The sequence below is a fragment of the Neoarius graeffei genome, chromosome 23, assembly GCF_027579695.1.
Source record: "Neoarius graeffei isolate fNeoGra1 chromosome 23, fNeoGra1.pri, whole genome shotgun sequence".
NCBI lineage: Eukaryota > Metazoa > Chordata > Actinopteri > Siluriformes > Ariidae > Neoarius > Neoarius graeffei.
In genome coordinates, this window is record NC_083591.1 from 52,873,937 (window position 1) to 52,889,169 (window position 15,233).

General features: G+C 40.6%; 1 protein-coding gene across 1 annotated transcript in view; it reads left to right on the forward strand.

Annotated features, from left to right (window-relative positions):
- Nucleotides 1-15,233, forward strand: part of si:ch211-106n13.3 (vWFA and Collagen domain-containing protein) — a 72,440-nt gene that overhangs the window by 9,754 nt on the left and 47,453 nt on the right. Inside the window, 3 exon segments of the mRNA XM_060906401.1 lie at nucleotides 1,076-1,123; nucleotides 1,203-1,256; nucleotides 4,744-4,797. Coding sequence (XP_060762384.1) covers nucleotides 1,076-1,123; nucleotides 1,203-1,256; nucleotides 4,744-4,797 — 156 coding nt within the window.

Here is a 15,233-nt window from a genome sequence, read left to right on the forward strand (position 1 = left end):
GTTTGGGACATCCCAGTGCTCTGCGTGGCGGTGCTTCTGTGCTCATTTTGTGGATCCATGGCGTGGTGTTCCGGACGGTGTTCCACGGTGGCATCGCGGTGGCTGTGCAGGTGGTGCGGGACTTGTTTTCCTGCACCTTTTGGTGGGACTGTGGCTGCTACACCATTGGAATGACATCCTGACCTTCTTTTGGTGGACTTTTTTTTTCCTTTCCTTATAATTGTAAAGTGACCTTGGGTATGAGAAAGGCGCTATATAAATTGAACTGATTATTTATTATTATTATTATTATTATAGCCAACTCGGTGCTACACGTCTCATCAGCTATCTGCTCATGTATGACTCGATTTCGTGGAATAACTGTTAAATAGCTTAAATGCGAGTCAGATAAATCATTAGCTTTAGGCATTAGCTAGCTTATGCTCTGTCTCCATATTTCCCAGTTGCCTAGCAACAGTAGCAGCAGCATTCTTACAACTTAATCCACTTCAGTGGCCTATGTGTTGTGTATTTCCTTGCCATTTCCATTTTCTTGCATCATCATTTGCCAGAACAATTTACAGTCTGAAAAAGGATATTGATTATTGATTGCTACTCAGCATATACACTGATCAGCCATAAAATTAAAAGCACTGATAGGTAAAGTGAATTATATTCATTATGTTGCTACAATGGCATCTGTCAAGGCATCAAGAGAACAGTCAGTTCTAGAAGTTGATGTGTTGGAAGCAGGAAAAATGGGCAAGTGTAAATTATGATGGCTAGATGACTGGGTTTGAGCATCTCCAAAATGGCACATTTTGTGGGGTGTTCCCGGTATGCAGTGGTTAGTGCCTACCAAAAGTGGTTCAAGGAAGGACAATGGTGAACTGGTGACAGGGTCATGGATGTCGAAGGCTCACTGATTCGCATGGGGCACGAAGGCTAGCCCATGTGGTCCAATTTTTCTGTTTTAGCCAGCATTAACTTTTTCAGCAGTTTGTGCTACAGTAGCTCTTCTGTAGGATTGGACCATATGGGGTAGCCTTCATGCCCCATGTGAATCAATAAGCCTTCAATTTTTATCCTTATTTAGGGCCCTGGACTTTCAAAATGGAATGATTATGGAGTAGAAGCAAGCAAGGTAAGATTTTACATCATATCACGGACAAACAATTACAATGTTATTCCACTCTCACTGATCTGAGTGTGTTAACTCACAGGGAATCCCATTCCAGCAAGGGGAAGTAGGACCTCCAGGGAAACCCGGACCACAGGTCTGAACTCAAAAATCAGATTTTTAAAAGATTAACTTCTTTTGGATGGCTGGTTTTTGTGATCTATACGTCCCATTCTATAATTGCGGGTACATTTCAAGTGTTGACTCTCTTCGTCACCGTCAACTCCGTTATCGTTGAACTGGGCAATTCATTAACAGAACTGATGATAACAGAGTTGACATTTTCCACCGTTTTGTGTCTTAACTCCCCATGCTAACCTCAAATTAGCTACCACATATCTCTCCTGCTGCCCCCTTCCTCTCTTCCCCATATCTTATTCTTTTTATATTTGTATATATAAATACTTCATTTAATTTAATTTATCTAGAAGTTTTTTCTCTATTTCTTTTCTCTGTTTATCTGTAATGATGCTGCTGGAATCTTAATTTCCCTGAGGGAACCCTCCCAAAGGAATCAATAAAGTTTTATCTAATCTAATCTAATCTAACCACATGGCATGTATAAAACAGAATTTTTTTTAATTTTAATCGTATTATTGTTTTTTAAAAAATGAGCCAAAGATTTACTCCAATATCACAATAACAGATTTGACGAATAATTAATCTACTGTTGGTGTAAAATCCTCAACAGTTTGTTTAAATTAATGAGAGAAGAAACATAACATAACACACCTCACTGCCTTTCTGAAGTTTCCCGTCAGAGGAAGTGACATCACTCGGTGCAGGTGTGATGCGTATTATTAAAAGTCTTTGTGGATTGTATGCGGTTTGATAACAGAGTTAGCAGAGTTGACGAGAACATTGGGACGGATAAAAAATATATTTTTTATGACTGAAATTTCACATAATACAGAAAATAGACTTTCTATGCAATTGATTTTATAACAGTTAGTAGAATCAGCCCCCAAAAACCAGATTGTTAGACTGAATCACTTCCTGTTTATTCGAGTTGAATGGATGAATCAGGAGTCAAAGACGGCCAGTAATGTGGGGGGAGGGGTGGGAGTCATTTAGTCAATGTTTTATGGATAAATTGGGTCTAAAATGTAGATCAAGCATTGCTATTGGTGACAGTTTGTCATAATTTGCATTATTGTTCAAAACTGATTCAATAAAGATTTATTTTGTGGAAAATAACGAAAGTTTATCTTGGAGACGTGAAATGTACCTCGAATTCTAGAATGACCCATATACAGTGCTGTGCAAAAGACTTAGTCACATGTAAAGAAATGCTGTCGACCAGAAATAATGAAATGAAATGTTTCAACATTAAAAAATACTATAAACAGTAAACCGTAATAAATGAAACAAAGTCAATATTTGGTGTGAGACGACCCTTTGCTTTAAAAAAAAAAAGTTGTCTCAGGTCCAGTGAGTGCAGTTTTATGCGGAAATGATCTGTAGGTTTTACTGAGCATCTTACAGAACCAGCCACAGTTCTTCTGGACACTATTGCCGCTTTTCCACTACAAACGCGGCTGAGTCGGGCTGAGCCGTGCCGTGCTGAGTCGAGCTGAGCGGGGCTGTTGGAGTTGCATTTCGACTACAACCGCGCTGAACCGTGCTGGCTGGAAGTGGGTGGACACATTGGGTGGAGTTAGCGAAAGTGGGTGGACGTCACGTGATGTCGTTAGGCTGCGCAAACAGTGACATCAGTGACCTTTTAAGTGGTCGTCTCACGACCCGGATAGTAAACAATAAACATGGAGGACATGGAGTTGTTAGTGTTGCTGGTCTTGGTGCTGTGGCTTGTTGTCACCGACAATGCCAACAGATACTGGCAAGAGCGTATAGATGAGGTGAGGCACATAAGGCTTCAGAAATTCTCGTAATTTGTAATTCTTCTTCCGGGTTTAGGGTGTTTACAGATCCCAGCGTGCTCGTGGGGCGTGTGTGGGCATGTGAGGATACTCCTCCTCACCAATCAGTGCACAGGGGAGTGTATCCTCACGCCCCTAGCCCCACTCGGCTCGGTTTGGCTCGCTTCAGCCCCACTCCAAAACCGTGCGAGTTTTGGGTGCTGAGTAGGGCTGAAGCGAGCTGAGTCGTGCTGCTCTGAGGTAGTCAAAATGCGAGCCGTGTCGGGCTGAAGTGAGCTGAAAAAGGGTAGTGGAAAAGGGCCATTTGACTGTTACACTCACGTCTTCATTTTGCACCAAAACCCATTAGCCTTCATTATGTTTTTTTTTTAATCTGAAAAGTGATCTCTTATGTAATTTGCTGCTCAGATCTCAGATGCAAACATTTTTTTTCTGTCGCATTTAATTTTGTGCTGGAAAAAACCGAACGTTTGGAACTCTAAAATGTTTTTATGATGTTTTGACACGATAATGTAGAAGTCATAAAATAGAAATCTATGGCAAAGTTTGTATAGAAAAAAATAGGGTGCCTAAGACTTTTGCACAGTGTTTGTCTTTATATATGTGTCATTTGGTCATTTGACATTTTTCCATGGTTTATAGAGTTCAGCTTTGGGTTTACTATGATAACTTTGGTTTAACTGTAGTTTTATCATGACTACAATGGTATAACTCGGAGGGGAAACATCAGGGCCTTCCAGGCCTTCAGAAATGGCCCAAACATATCAGCATTTTAAATGTTATATTTAATTTCTTTCATTCTTTCATAATTTCATTATAATTATTCTCTTCTAATTCTAATTTGCCCTCATTTTCTATCAAATTTGCTTCGGAAATGAAAAGGTTACTGTCCTGAAAACATTAAAATCAAGTTATCCAGTGAGATTTGTTTGTTTGTTGTGTCTAGGCTGAGAAGAGTTTAGAGCTGCTCACTCATTGGGTAGGACTTCATTGCCAGGACATAAGGCCATGGCAGTATATGTTTATGTAGGAAGTGACAGATGAATTAACCAATCAGATTTTGATTTATCGTAGGAGGGACCAAAGATTTTTCACCATCGGCCTGCTCGAAGGCCAACGCAAGCTTAACTGTGAGTCAGTGCCGTCAGCGAGAGCAGTGAAGTCACCTTCCAGCTGGTATAGCGTTCATCAGTAGTGTTAGCGAACGCTAATAAAGCGGTCAAGCCAGTGCTATCGAGAGCTCCAGGCTAACGACCGAGAAACTAAGATTTCTGTCTCCAGACTCTTCTTCCATGCTGCACGTTCGCTACAGTGTTTTTCACTCAGACTTAAATATTCATTTCCCTGTGTAATTTACTGAGTTACTTTTAAAATCAACATCAACAGCTACACACAACGGCGCAGTCTGCCGCTAATCGCTTATAAAATCCTTTGCCCTGTTACTGTTTTGGTGCATCTGGCTATGTTTTGGCTGAGCTCAAGTCCCAGCTCTAATAGTACTGGTTCACCACTGGTATAACTATGGTTGTACCATGGTTACTATGGCTTACCCAGGGTTGTACTATGGCTGCTATTATTTTAAATGTTCAGTGATGTGCAAACTAGGATAAAAGCCCTGTTTTTAAAGATAATTGTAAGCAGAATATGTTTTTGCTTTGGGTCAAGGAGGAAACTGACATTAAATAAACTATGTTTTCGATGTAGGGGGAGCCTGGGATACCTGGAAATGATGGACTTCCAGGACGAGTTGGACTGAAGGTACAGTAGTATCTCTAATCACAGGATGCAAAAGGCTTGTTTTCTTCACCATGATTACTAATCTCACTCCACACACACACACACACACACACCTGTCCTCGTTGCACTAGAACGTCTAGATTTTGTATTACAAACAAGCAACATATCTTCTGACATAACACGCTTCTTGTAGTTACTGAATGTCACATGAGTAGCTCTCTTAAGAAAGACTATACAGATTTATTTTCGGCTCTTGGCGCATATTTGCGGTTGCACTTTTTCTTCTCCCTCTCGGACATCCTTGAGCTGTTCAGCAGCAGAACACACAGAGTATGCTAAGTAGATGACACATTTTTGTGTGCAGGCTTTTCTAGTGTAGTTTGCTACACTTTGCTAAATGTATGTTTGAAGTCAAAACATTGACAGACGGCTGGGTGTTCAAGCCCAAGAAAAAAAAAAACTCAAAACCTTTCACCTCCAAAGATTTTTTTTTAGTTATGTTTGTTTTGAGTAAAAATAAGCACATCAACTAAGAGTGACCATCGGAGTAGGCGGGTGTTTTGAAATTATAACGAGCTGGATGTGAATGGCCGTATTTAAGTTGCACATGTGGCGTCTTTCACCCAAATCTATTTTCAACTCCTTGCATCTGTCGCAGCATCTGCATCAAGGAGAGCTCCTGCGTGTGTAGTGAAAATTAAGATCCTTCCATTTACTGCCCTATTAACTTGTGCAGACTTACTAGTAAATGGATTTTATTAAATTGCACACCAAAGTGTAATGGTTAATCTTTTTTTTTTTTTTTTTAATATATATAATGTTATATGGGTCTGGTTAAAAGATGTGATCTTTTAGCTTTTTTTTCCCTGAAGAGTAAATGAAAAAAAAATCCTGCACAGCAGAGAGGAACGCTTGGTCTTTATCCTGAAATGAATATTTTTAGAAGTTGGTCTTTCTATTCAGAAATGTTTTGAGCTGCCAGTCAAAAGTTGAACACATGCTTTACAGTTTAACCGCTGCTGGCAATGAAATAAGGGGGGAAAAATGTAAAAACTGCAATCCACAAATCTTCGTATTTAAGGATGACTCCATAATCCAGTCCTAATTGTACTCTGAATAAGTATTTTATTAAAGACATGTGTGTTGTAAGCTGAGATTTGTCTCACAGTTGATATTGTAATGCAAATATACTAAACTGCACGAGCCTCATTAAAGTGACCCAGATTCGTCTTATTGAAGAGACTAAAAAATGGTAGCTTTTTAGTAATGTAATAATGGATAAAGAGCTAGTTAGCTAGTTAAGTGCATTAATACAGACTAGAGGTCTGCGCGGGTCGGATTTTTCAGTCCCGCTCCCGCCCGCGCCCGCATTGTGCAGTCCCACTCCCGCTCGCGCCCGGAAAGAATTATGATTTTCAGTCCCGCTCCCGCCTGCGCCCACAAAAAAATTATGATTTTCAGTCCCGCTCCCACCCACGCCTGCCATATTTTGTCCCGCTCCCGCCCGCAAATCCCGCATGATGCAGATGTTCGCGTTATTTCTCAGGAACGTTCTTGTCTTGACACAGCGTGATGGTGCCCCGCCCCCTACTTTGAGTGGATCTGAGCATAAATATCTACAGCTCACATTTGTTATTGTTTACCTTGTTTCTGAATTCAGCATGTACTATCTCTAATAATAATTAGTGCTGTCAAACGATTAAAATATTTAATCGCAAATCGCGTATTTTTAATCACATGAGAAACCATTGTAATTCTCTGATCAGCATAAAAAAGTGAATGGGCTTGCTTTGTACCAATGGTTTTTTTTTTATTGCAAAGCAGAGCTAGTAAAAGAAGTGAATTGATTTACTGCTTGCGTTAGTCTACAACTTTAATCAGAGAGACATGTTACACAGTGACGGTAGGCTTGACTCAATGCTATCCCAGAAATCCTTCCTGTAATATGCAAATTTGGCCGCCTCTGATTGGACAGCCAAATTTGCATATTACAGGAAGGATTTCTGGGATAGCATTGAGTCAAGCCTACCATCACTGTGTAACCTGTCTCTCTGATTAGAGTTGTAGACTAACGCTACAAGTAAATCAATTCACTCATGATTCTCTTGCTAGCTGGGTGTGAACTGCGAGTCATTAGAGTGATCAAAGAATTTCCCCTTAGGGTGATCAATGGCAAGTTTAAGATGCCATTTCTCACTCAATCTGGCAATCTGACTTTCTCTGCAAATTTAGGCATCTTAAAGTGTTTTTATTAATGCCAAATAAAATATCCAGCGCAAATTATATATGATAGACATAAATTAATAATTTATAAATTTTATTTCAAGCACGTTTTTAGTTAGCCGGACTGCAGCTTATCACCGCTCCCGCCTGTGCACGCATATGTGCACTCCCGCTCCCGCGCGCGCGCATATGTGCACTTCCGGTCCCGCCCGCGCCCGCAATGAGCTTTCAAAATTTGTCCCGCGCTGCACTGCTTTGCGGCGGATCCCGCGGGACTCCCGCGGGAGTGCAGGGCTCTAATACAGACTAATGGAAATGGATACATACAGTATATGATGTATCACGTCGATGACAATAAAAGGTCAGCAAGTCATTGGCGAACATGAGCTGTTGTATATAGAGGATGTTACACAGTGGCACGAAGATATGGAGTTCATCTTAGAACAGTGAATATTTTCAACACGAGAAGATAAACTTAATATCTTCACGCCACTGTGTAATGTTCTTTATATTATATGGACACATCCACAAAAAAAAAATACACAAGTTAATCAAAAGAATTTTAATTTTGAACCGGTTCGCCATTTTGACAACGCACATCTAGTCAGCAGGAAAACACTGTGAGTGATGTCATCGGAGTGAAATATCAGGAATTATTCTATCCACATTCACTGGATATGAGCAATCATGCGCTCTGATTGGCTACTCTACTACTAGGATATCAGCCCATATACTGTGAGTAAAGAAAAACAAAACAAAATGGCGGAGCATGTTGCTGAACCAACCGAGGATGAAATGAAAACTCTACTCGAAAACAAAATCCCAAAAAATACAAAAAAAAGCAACAAAATACGGAATGAAAGGATTAAGAACGTATCTTTTTTTTTCAAGAATTATTATTATCGCATTTTTCACAAATTGCTCCTGTCATTTCACCGCTTTGTTTACATTCTTTATCTTTAAGCATTAAAATTTTTTGATTTTTTTTTAGACTGGTTCAAAAACTCAAGGAAGTTTGAAAATTACAGAACTGAAATGTCCAAGAAAGAATTAAATAATTGTCTAAAACTACTCTATACCTCAGCATAACAGCAAAACCGTGCTTTCTACAAAAAACCAACACTAAAGTCAATTCGTGCAGGTTTTCAGAATTCCGCCTAAGCAGAAATGATTTTGTCGAATGTTTTGTATAAAGTTTTTATTTATCAAATTTGCAAAAAAATTAAAAAAAAAAATACTCTGTTTCTCAAAATCCAGTGAATGTGGATGGAATAAAACAGTTATTCCATTCAATCTTGTCGTTTGCATGTTCTCCCCGTGTCCGCGTGGGTTTCCTCCGGGTGCTCCGGTTTCCCCCACAGTCCAAAGACATGCAGGTTAGGTTAACTGGTGACTCTAAATTGACCGTAGGTGTGAATGTGAGTGTGAATGGTTGTCTGTGTCTACGTGTCAGCCCTGTGATGACCTGGCGACTTGTCCAGGGTGTACCCCGCCTTTCGCCCGTAGTCAGCTGGGATAGGCTCCAGCTCGCCTGCGACCCTGTAGAACAGGATAAAGTGGCTACAGATAATGGATGGATGTCACTCGGATCCATGATGTATTTCGTATGAAAAATGCAAGTTTTTCAACACAAGAAGATAAACTTCATATCTTTAAGCGTACGTGTGATTTTCTTTTTATTATATAGACACATTCACAAACAAAAAGTACCCAAATTTATCAAAACGATTAATTGATTTCCTCACGAGTGACATATAGAGTTTTGATTTATGTCATGGTTTTGGTTCTCCATGTCCTGGATGTAGCACATATGAAAAATACGAGTGGTGTATTTCCCAGTAAAACATTCATGTCCATATAATATATTATGTTATGTTCTTTCATTGCGTATAAAATAAATCATTTGAGTCTTACTTAGATTTTCTTTCTCTACAGTATTAACTTGAGCCTGTTTCTTAACCAAAAATGTTAACACAGGCTGTCCAAAGAATCCCAGACCTGTCTAAATGACTGCTTTGTGTCAGCCAGGCGAAACCATTTAAAGGCACTTGAGTAAACAGTACACTCGTGGTGAATGGAATGACATGTGAGGATCAGTAGGCCGATCTTGTCTTCTGTCCATATTAGTCTCATGTGGCTGTTTCTCCACCCTCTCCCTGCACCTTCCCATTTTGGCTTCCACTCCTAGATCAGAAACCCTACCACATATCTCCTCCTGGCTTCCCGTAACCATGTTGCAGGCTGTAGTAGGTGATTAGCTAACCGTGGTATGGTTTGATGTGGCACGCTGGATAAATGATGTTCGACCCGGGCTGGGATTGCAGGGGCCCAGCTGGCTCAGTTGCCGCTGAAAAAGCTCTGTAATCACAGGGTTTGGGAGCGTATGCTCAAGGCCAGTAAACTCAACCGCCCAGTCAACTCAAGCTCACAAGCTTGCTCCTGTGTTTGTACAATTTGGTATGCACGATCATGTTAAGCAGTACATTCCAAAAGGCAAAATGCAACAGGATTTCCTTGTGTAAAAAGATTCCTCATGCGAACACTCGCAAGACTGCAGCTCTCGTAAAAAGCTGCGTAATTGGTGCTCTGGAGTCCGTGCGTGGAAATGATTTGAGAGGAAAAGGGTGGCGCAGGGTGCAATTATTCCACGTTGTGTTTGAGTAGCGTGTGCTTTGTGTGAGGTCTCTGACTATCAAAGACTTAAGGTCGCATAGGCTTGGGATGTTTTTTTTTTACAATAATGAAAGGGGGTTTGGTAGCACTGTCTAGAGCAGGAGCGCAACAAGCTGCCATTTTATTAGGTGCATATTGGACTACACTGTATCCAGACTCATATCAGGTACCACTTGTAGGTTTACAATTACGGACTGTAGCCTATTCATGAATGGAAAAGTACTAGCTAAATACTGAGGCGTGCTGTTCTAGGAAAATAATCAATAACAGGGTACTGTGGAGTTGTGGATACCATTACAAAACTGATTATGCTGGTTTCATCCTTGTATATTCATAGTTTGCCAATAATTCTGAACACTTTTTAATTTATTTTTTATGAATAACCCTTAAAGTGCTGATGACACGTTTTTGACATCTTTGGCGATGTTTTATAACATAAAAAGTAATTCCCGATGATCCATATATTAATTCACGAAGGCGCCTATTTTACAAGTTATGATAAAAAACGCGGCTATTTGGGCAAATGTGACGGGGCTGCAGCACCCAGGAGACGGAGGAGAAGGAGGAGGAGCTATATGACGTCAGCGAAAGAACCTTCCTCCTAACTTACCAGTTTGTTGTTGATGCGACAGGTGTTCAGTTTATCATTATTAGTATTATTATTATACATTATTTATATATATACCGTAAAATACCAAATAATAGCCCGGGCGATTATTTGTCTCAATCACGTAAGAGACCCGGCGTGTATTAGAGACTAGGCGGCTATTTGGAACAGGCGATTAATTCCTTCTTCACAAATACCTTCCCCAAAATCTACCTCAAAACGGGGAAAAAATCATTCTCAGATAGGCCTACTTTTAACCAGTATAACTTACAGTTTGTTTAGAGTTAGATTACAGATAGCACGGTGCCGACTTCGGGGAATTTTGAAGACGCAGAATGCATCTTCGCATGGCACAGTCGGGGTGGATAAAGGATAAATCACACACCTTTTCCTGTTAATGACTAGTTAAGCGCATGCTTTACAAAATAATCAAGAAACCACACCATTGTCTGTGCGCAGCACTGTGATTTAATTACTCTGCAAAGTTATGGTCACTTGCTATCACCCTCACCCATGCAGCCTCCACCCTTTGCGCTTCGCGATGTCTGTCAATCTGAAATTGCATGGAGGGCGCGACGTTGAAGCAACATAATTAGGGTGCGAAGTGTCAAACCAAAGGGTTTTTTCTTATGCTGAAAAATAAGTGACCTGCAGTGGCTACATACTGTCATCTTGCATCACGTTTCTCTCCAAGACGTCTCCCTATTTGGCCGATATGAGCCTATTCCCCGAGTGAGTTGGTACGGTGGCTCGACCCCGTAGAAAACTTAAAGTTCGGATGAAAGTTAGTTGAATAGGTTACTGACTTGTAGGCCTACATGTTGCCTGCCTGACGCGTGCTTCTGCCCAACTTGCACGACAGATTGCTTGTTGAAAAGGCCCCTTGGATTAGATTGGCCGCGAGCAGACTGAAATGCATGTTAGAACGCTCTCACCTTTTTTGTAAAGCGTCTTCCAGATCCGAATGGGTAAGGGCAAGTGAAATGGTATAAGGTCTTTAATAAAACTCAGTGTGTGCTTTGACGCATGCATGCGGCAATTTAGGTCGTTTAACAGAAGCAGCAGTCCAACCTTGGAAACCCGCAGTCCTCAATGTCACCACACACGCTGGCTTTCGTTGGGTATAACCAAAGGGGTGGCTAAGACATCTGTCAAAAGTTACGGAGTTGCATTCCTCAAGAAATATTACGGTAGACCAAGATTATAACATTGAAATGGCATGTTTATTATCACGTAACAAAATGTTGTAAACAGTATTATAGAAATAATTTCATTCATTCATTCATTCATTCATATTGTTTCGGTAGAAAACTATGCAATGCAAAATCGTTTAAACACCAGAAAACCAGAAAAGTGCTGGGCCTCAAGATTCTAGATAGAACGTTCGGACGCTTTTTTTTTTTTTTAGACCCCGGCGAGTATTCGGAACCAGCCTTTATTTGTCACAACACACGCGTACACCCGGCCGTTAAAGGGAACTCGGCGGTTAATTGGAACTCGGCTATTATTTGGTATTTTACGGTATATATATATATATATATATATATATATATATATATATATATATTAGTTATTATGCCTTCGTGTTGTGTTGCCGGCTTTTGCTCCAAAACCCACAAGGATGGGGTAAGTTTATTCAAGTTTCCCAGAGATCCCGAGCTGCATGCGAAGTGGGTGAAGCAAGTCAGGCGCACTCGTGACAAGTGGGAGCCCTCACCAACATCCGTCCTGTGCTCTGAACACTTCGATTTGGATTGTTTTGACACTCTTCCCAGCTTAAAAGAATCTCTTGGGTGTTCAGTTCATCACAAACGTGTGTTACTACAATCAGCAGTGCCTACACAGTGTTGCCAGATTGGGAGGTTTCCCGCCCAGTTGAGCGGTTTCAAGTGCATTTTGGTGGGTTTTGAACATATTTTGGGCTGGAAAACGTCAGCAGTATCTGCCAGATACTGCTGAAGTTTTCCAGCCCAAAATATGTTCAAAACCCACCAAAATGCACTTGAAACCGCCCAACTGGGCGGGAATCCTCCCAATCTGGCAACACTGCCAGTATTCCGGAGGGGGTCTACTAGTAGCTATGCCGGATCCAAAGACAGTCCTCCTGTCAGAACATGTGTTGTGAAACGACATAAGATAAAGGTACGTAGAGCTATAGATTCTACATGATAATCATAAATGTAATCATAAAGTCGGCGTGATATCAGTCATGTATTTGCTTGTGAAAGCTTGCGGCTTTCATGTAACTGCCGCCTAGCAACGAGAGGCAAAGGGTAAAGAGGGTAGGCTATCATAGATTCTATTCGGAAGAGATCAACACAATTCTAGACTCCCAGAAGAGGAAGAGCTAGCACTAGAGAGTTCACCGGCGTTTTCATGCGCCATTTCCATCGAGTAGAACCAGAGTAGAACAGCCAGTGAACCGCAACGTGTTCTTCCGCTGACGTCACAACATGGCTGCGAGCCACGGACCCAGGTTTCTTGCGCTGTGCAATTAAAAGTTGGATATTTGTGTAACAACAGCTTCTTTTCACGTAATTATAACAGAAATCTAACATGTTTGCCATGTTGTATAGTTTATTTAAGAAATTGCATAGAGTCATGTTCGTGTCATCAGCCCTTTAAATGGATACTTTTTATCCATTTATAGGTACACTGATACCAGATATGTAACTCTAGCTACATAATCAGCGAGAGGCCAAGGGCTATAGAAACCAAGATCGGCACTGCCCAGTGTGCCTCAAAAGACTGGTTAGTACTGGGACAGGAGACTGCTTGGGAAGACCAGGTCCTGGTGCGGGAGGGACTTTGACTTTTTGATAGGTGCACCGAATGTTGTGGAACATCCAGGAACAGTAAATTATTTAACAGTTATTCTATGAAATCGAGTCGTACATTGGCTATCAGCCGTGTATGATGAAATTGAGTGGAGTAACCGTTTTATTCTATCCACATTCACTGGATTTTGAGAAACAGAGCATTTTTATTTGTATTTTTTGCAAATTCGATAAATAAAAACTTTATACAGAACGTCCGACAAAATCATTTCCGCTTAGAATGTAAACAAACCGGTGAAATGACAGGAGCAATTTGTGAAAAATGTGATGATGATAATTTTTGAAAAATAAAAAAAAGATACGTTCTTACCATCAAATATTTTCATTCCATATTTTGTTGCTTTTTTTGTATTTTGGGGGGTTTTGTTTTCGAGTAGAGTTTTTATTTCGTCCTCGGTTGGTTCAGCAACATGCTCCGCCATTTTGTTTTGTTTTTCTCTACTCACAGTATATGAGCTGATATCCTAATAGTAGAGTAGCCAATCAGAGCGCGTGATTGCTCATATCCAGTGAATGTGGATAGAATAATTCCTGTTAGCACCTGATATCTACAGGGGTGATAGCGTTCCGGCGCCGCGCCGGATTTCCGGCGTACCGTGGCTGGGGAAAAAAAAAAAATCTAGTTCGCCCATTGTCCTGTGTCATTCTGAGATGCGCAGATAGACAGTAAAGGGAATTCCGAATTCCCTTTACTGTCTATCTGCGCATCTCAGAATGACACAGGACAATGGGTGAACTAGATTTTTTTTTTTTTCCCCAGCCACAGTACGCCGGAAATCCGGCGCGGCGCCGGAACGCTATCACCCCTGTACCTAATAAATCACCGAATAGTATAACTGTAGCTGTGTGTAGTGGCAAAACAGGTCTACTTTTCAAGTCAAATGTTTTCCCTTACAGTTACACTACCGTTCAAAAGTTTGGGGTCACTTTGAAATGTCCTTATTTTTGAAAGAAAAGCACTGTTCTTTTCAATGAAGATCACTTTAAACTAATCAGAAATCCACTCTATACATTGCTAATGTGGTAAATGACTATTCTAGCTGCAAATGTCTGGTTTTTGGTGCAATATCTCCATAGGTGTATAGAGGCCCATTTCCAGCAACTCTCACTCCAGTGTTCTAATGGTACAATGTGTTTGCTCATTGCCTCAGAAGGCTAATGGATGATTAGAAAACCCTTGTACAATCATGTTAGCACAGCTGAAAACAGTTTAGCTCTTTAGAGAAGCTATAAAACTGACCTTCCTTTGAGCAGATTGAGTTTCTGGAGCATCACATTTGTGGGGTGGATTAAATGCTCAAAATGGCCAGAAAAATGTTTTGACTATATTTTCTATTCATTTTACAACTTATGGTGGTAAATAAAAGTGTGACTTTTCATGGAAAACACAAAATTGTCTGGGTGACCCCAAACTTTTGAACGGTAGTGTACCTATACATATTATTCTAACACTGTAATATCGGAGGAAGTCATGGCCTAAACGTTAGAGAACCAGCTTTAGGACCAAAAGGTTGCTGGTTTGATTCCCTGGACCAGCAGGAATGGCTGAAGTGCCCTTGAGCAAGGCACCTCATCCCCAACTGCTCATCAGGTATCCTCTGGGTTTGTTGTTCATCACTCTGGATAAGGGCGTCTGCTAAATAATGTAATGTTATTTTATTAGCATTCACTTATAGTGTTTGTAGTTAGCATGCCATCTCTGTGATTGGTGTTCGTAGCTTTTCTGAGTACTCCATCTTAATAATCCAAATAAGGAAAGCACAACATTGACTCGAGTAAGTGCACAACCCGATTCTGAATCCCAGGAACTTTCCCTGCATGATAACTGATGTAACTTTTGATCTTAATTCCCTGAGCAAGGTTTGTTGATTATGCAAACTGCACAAAATGTGAATAAAAATCAAAGTATGATGGACAAATCATTCAAACTAACCGTCATACTGCTAAATAAAACCAGAACACACTGATGATAAGTGTTGTGAAGACATAAGATTGTAAATATTTAGGTATGTTTGCTGCTGATTTTGCAAGGTTTTTTTTTCCTTTTTCAATTATGATTAATTTTCCCCAGGTAGCTCGGTGTAAACATGTTCACCCGTCATGTGCCACTCTGACAC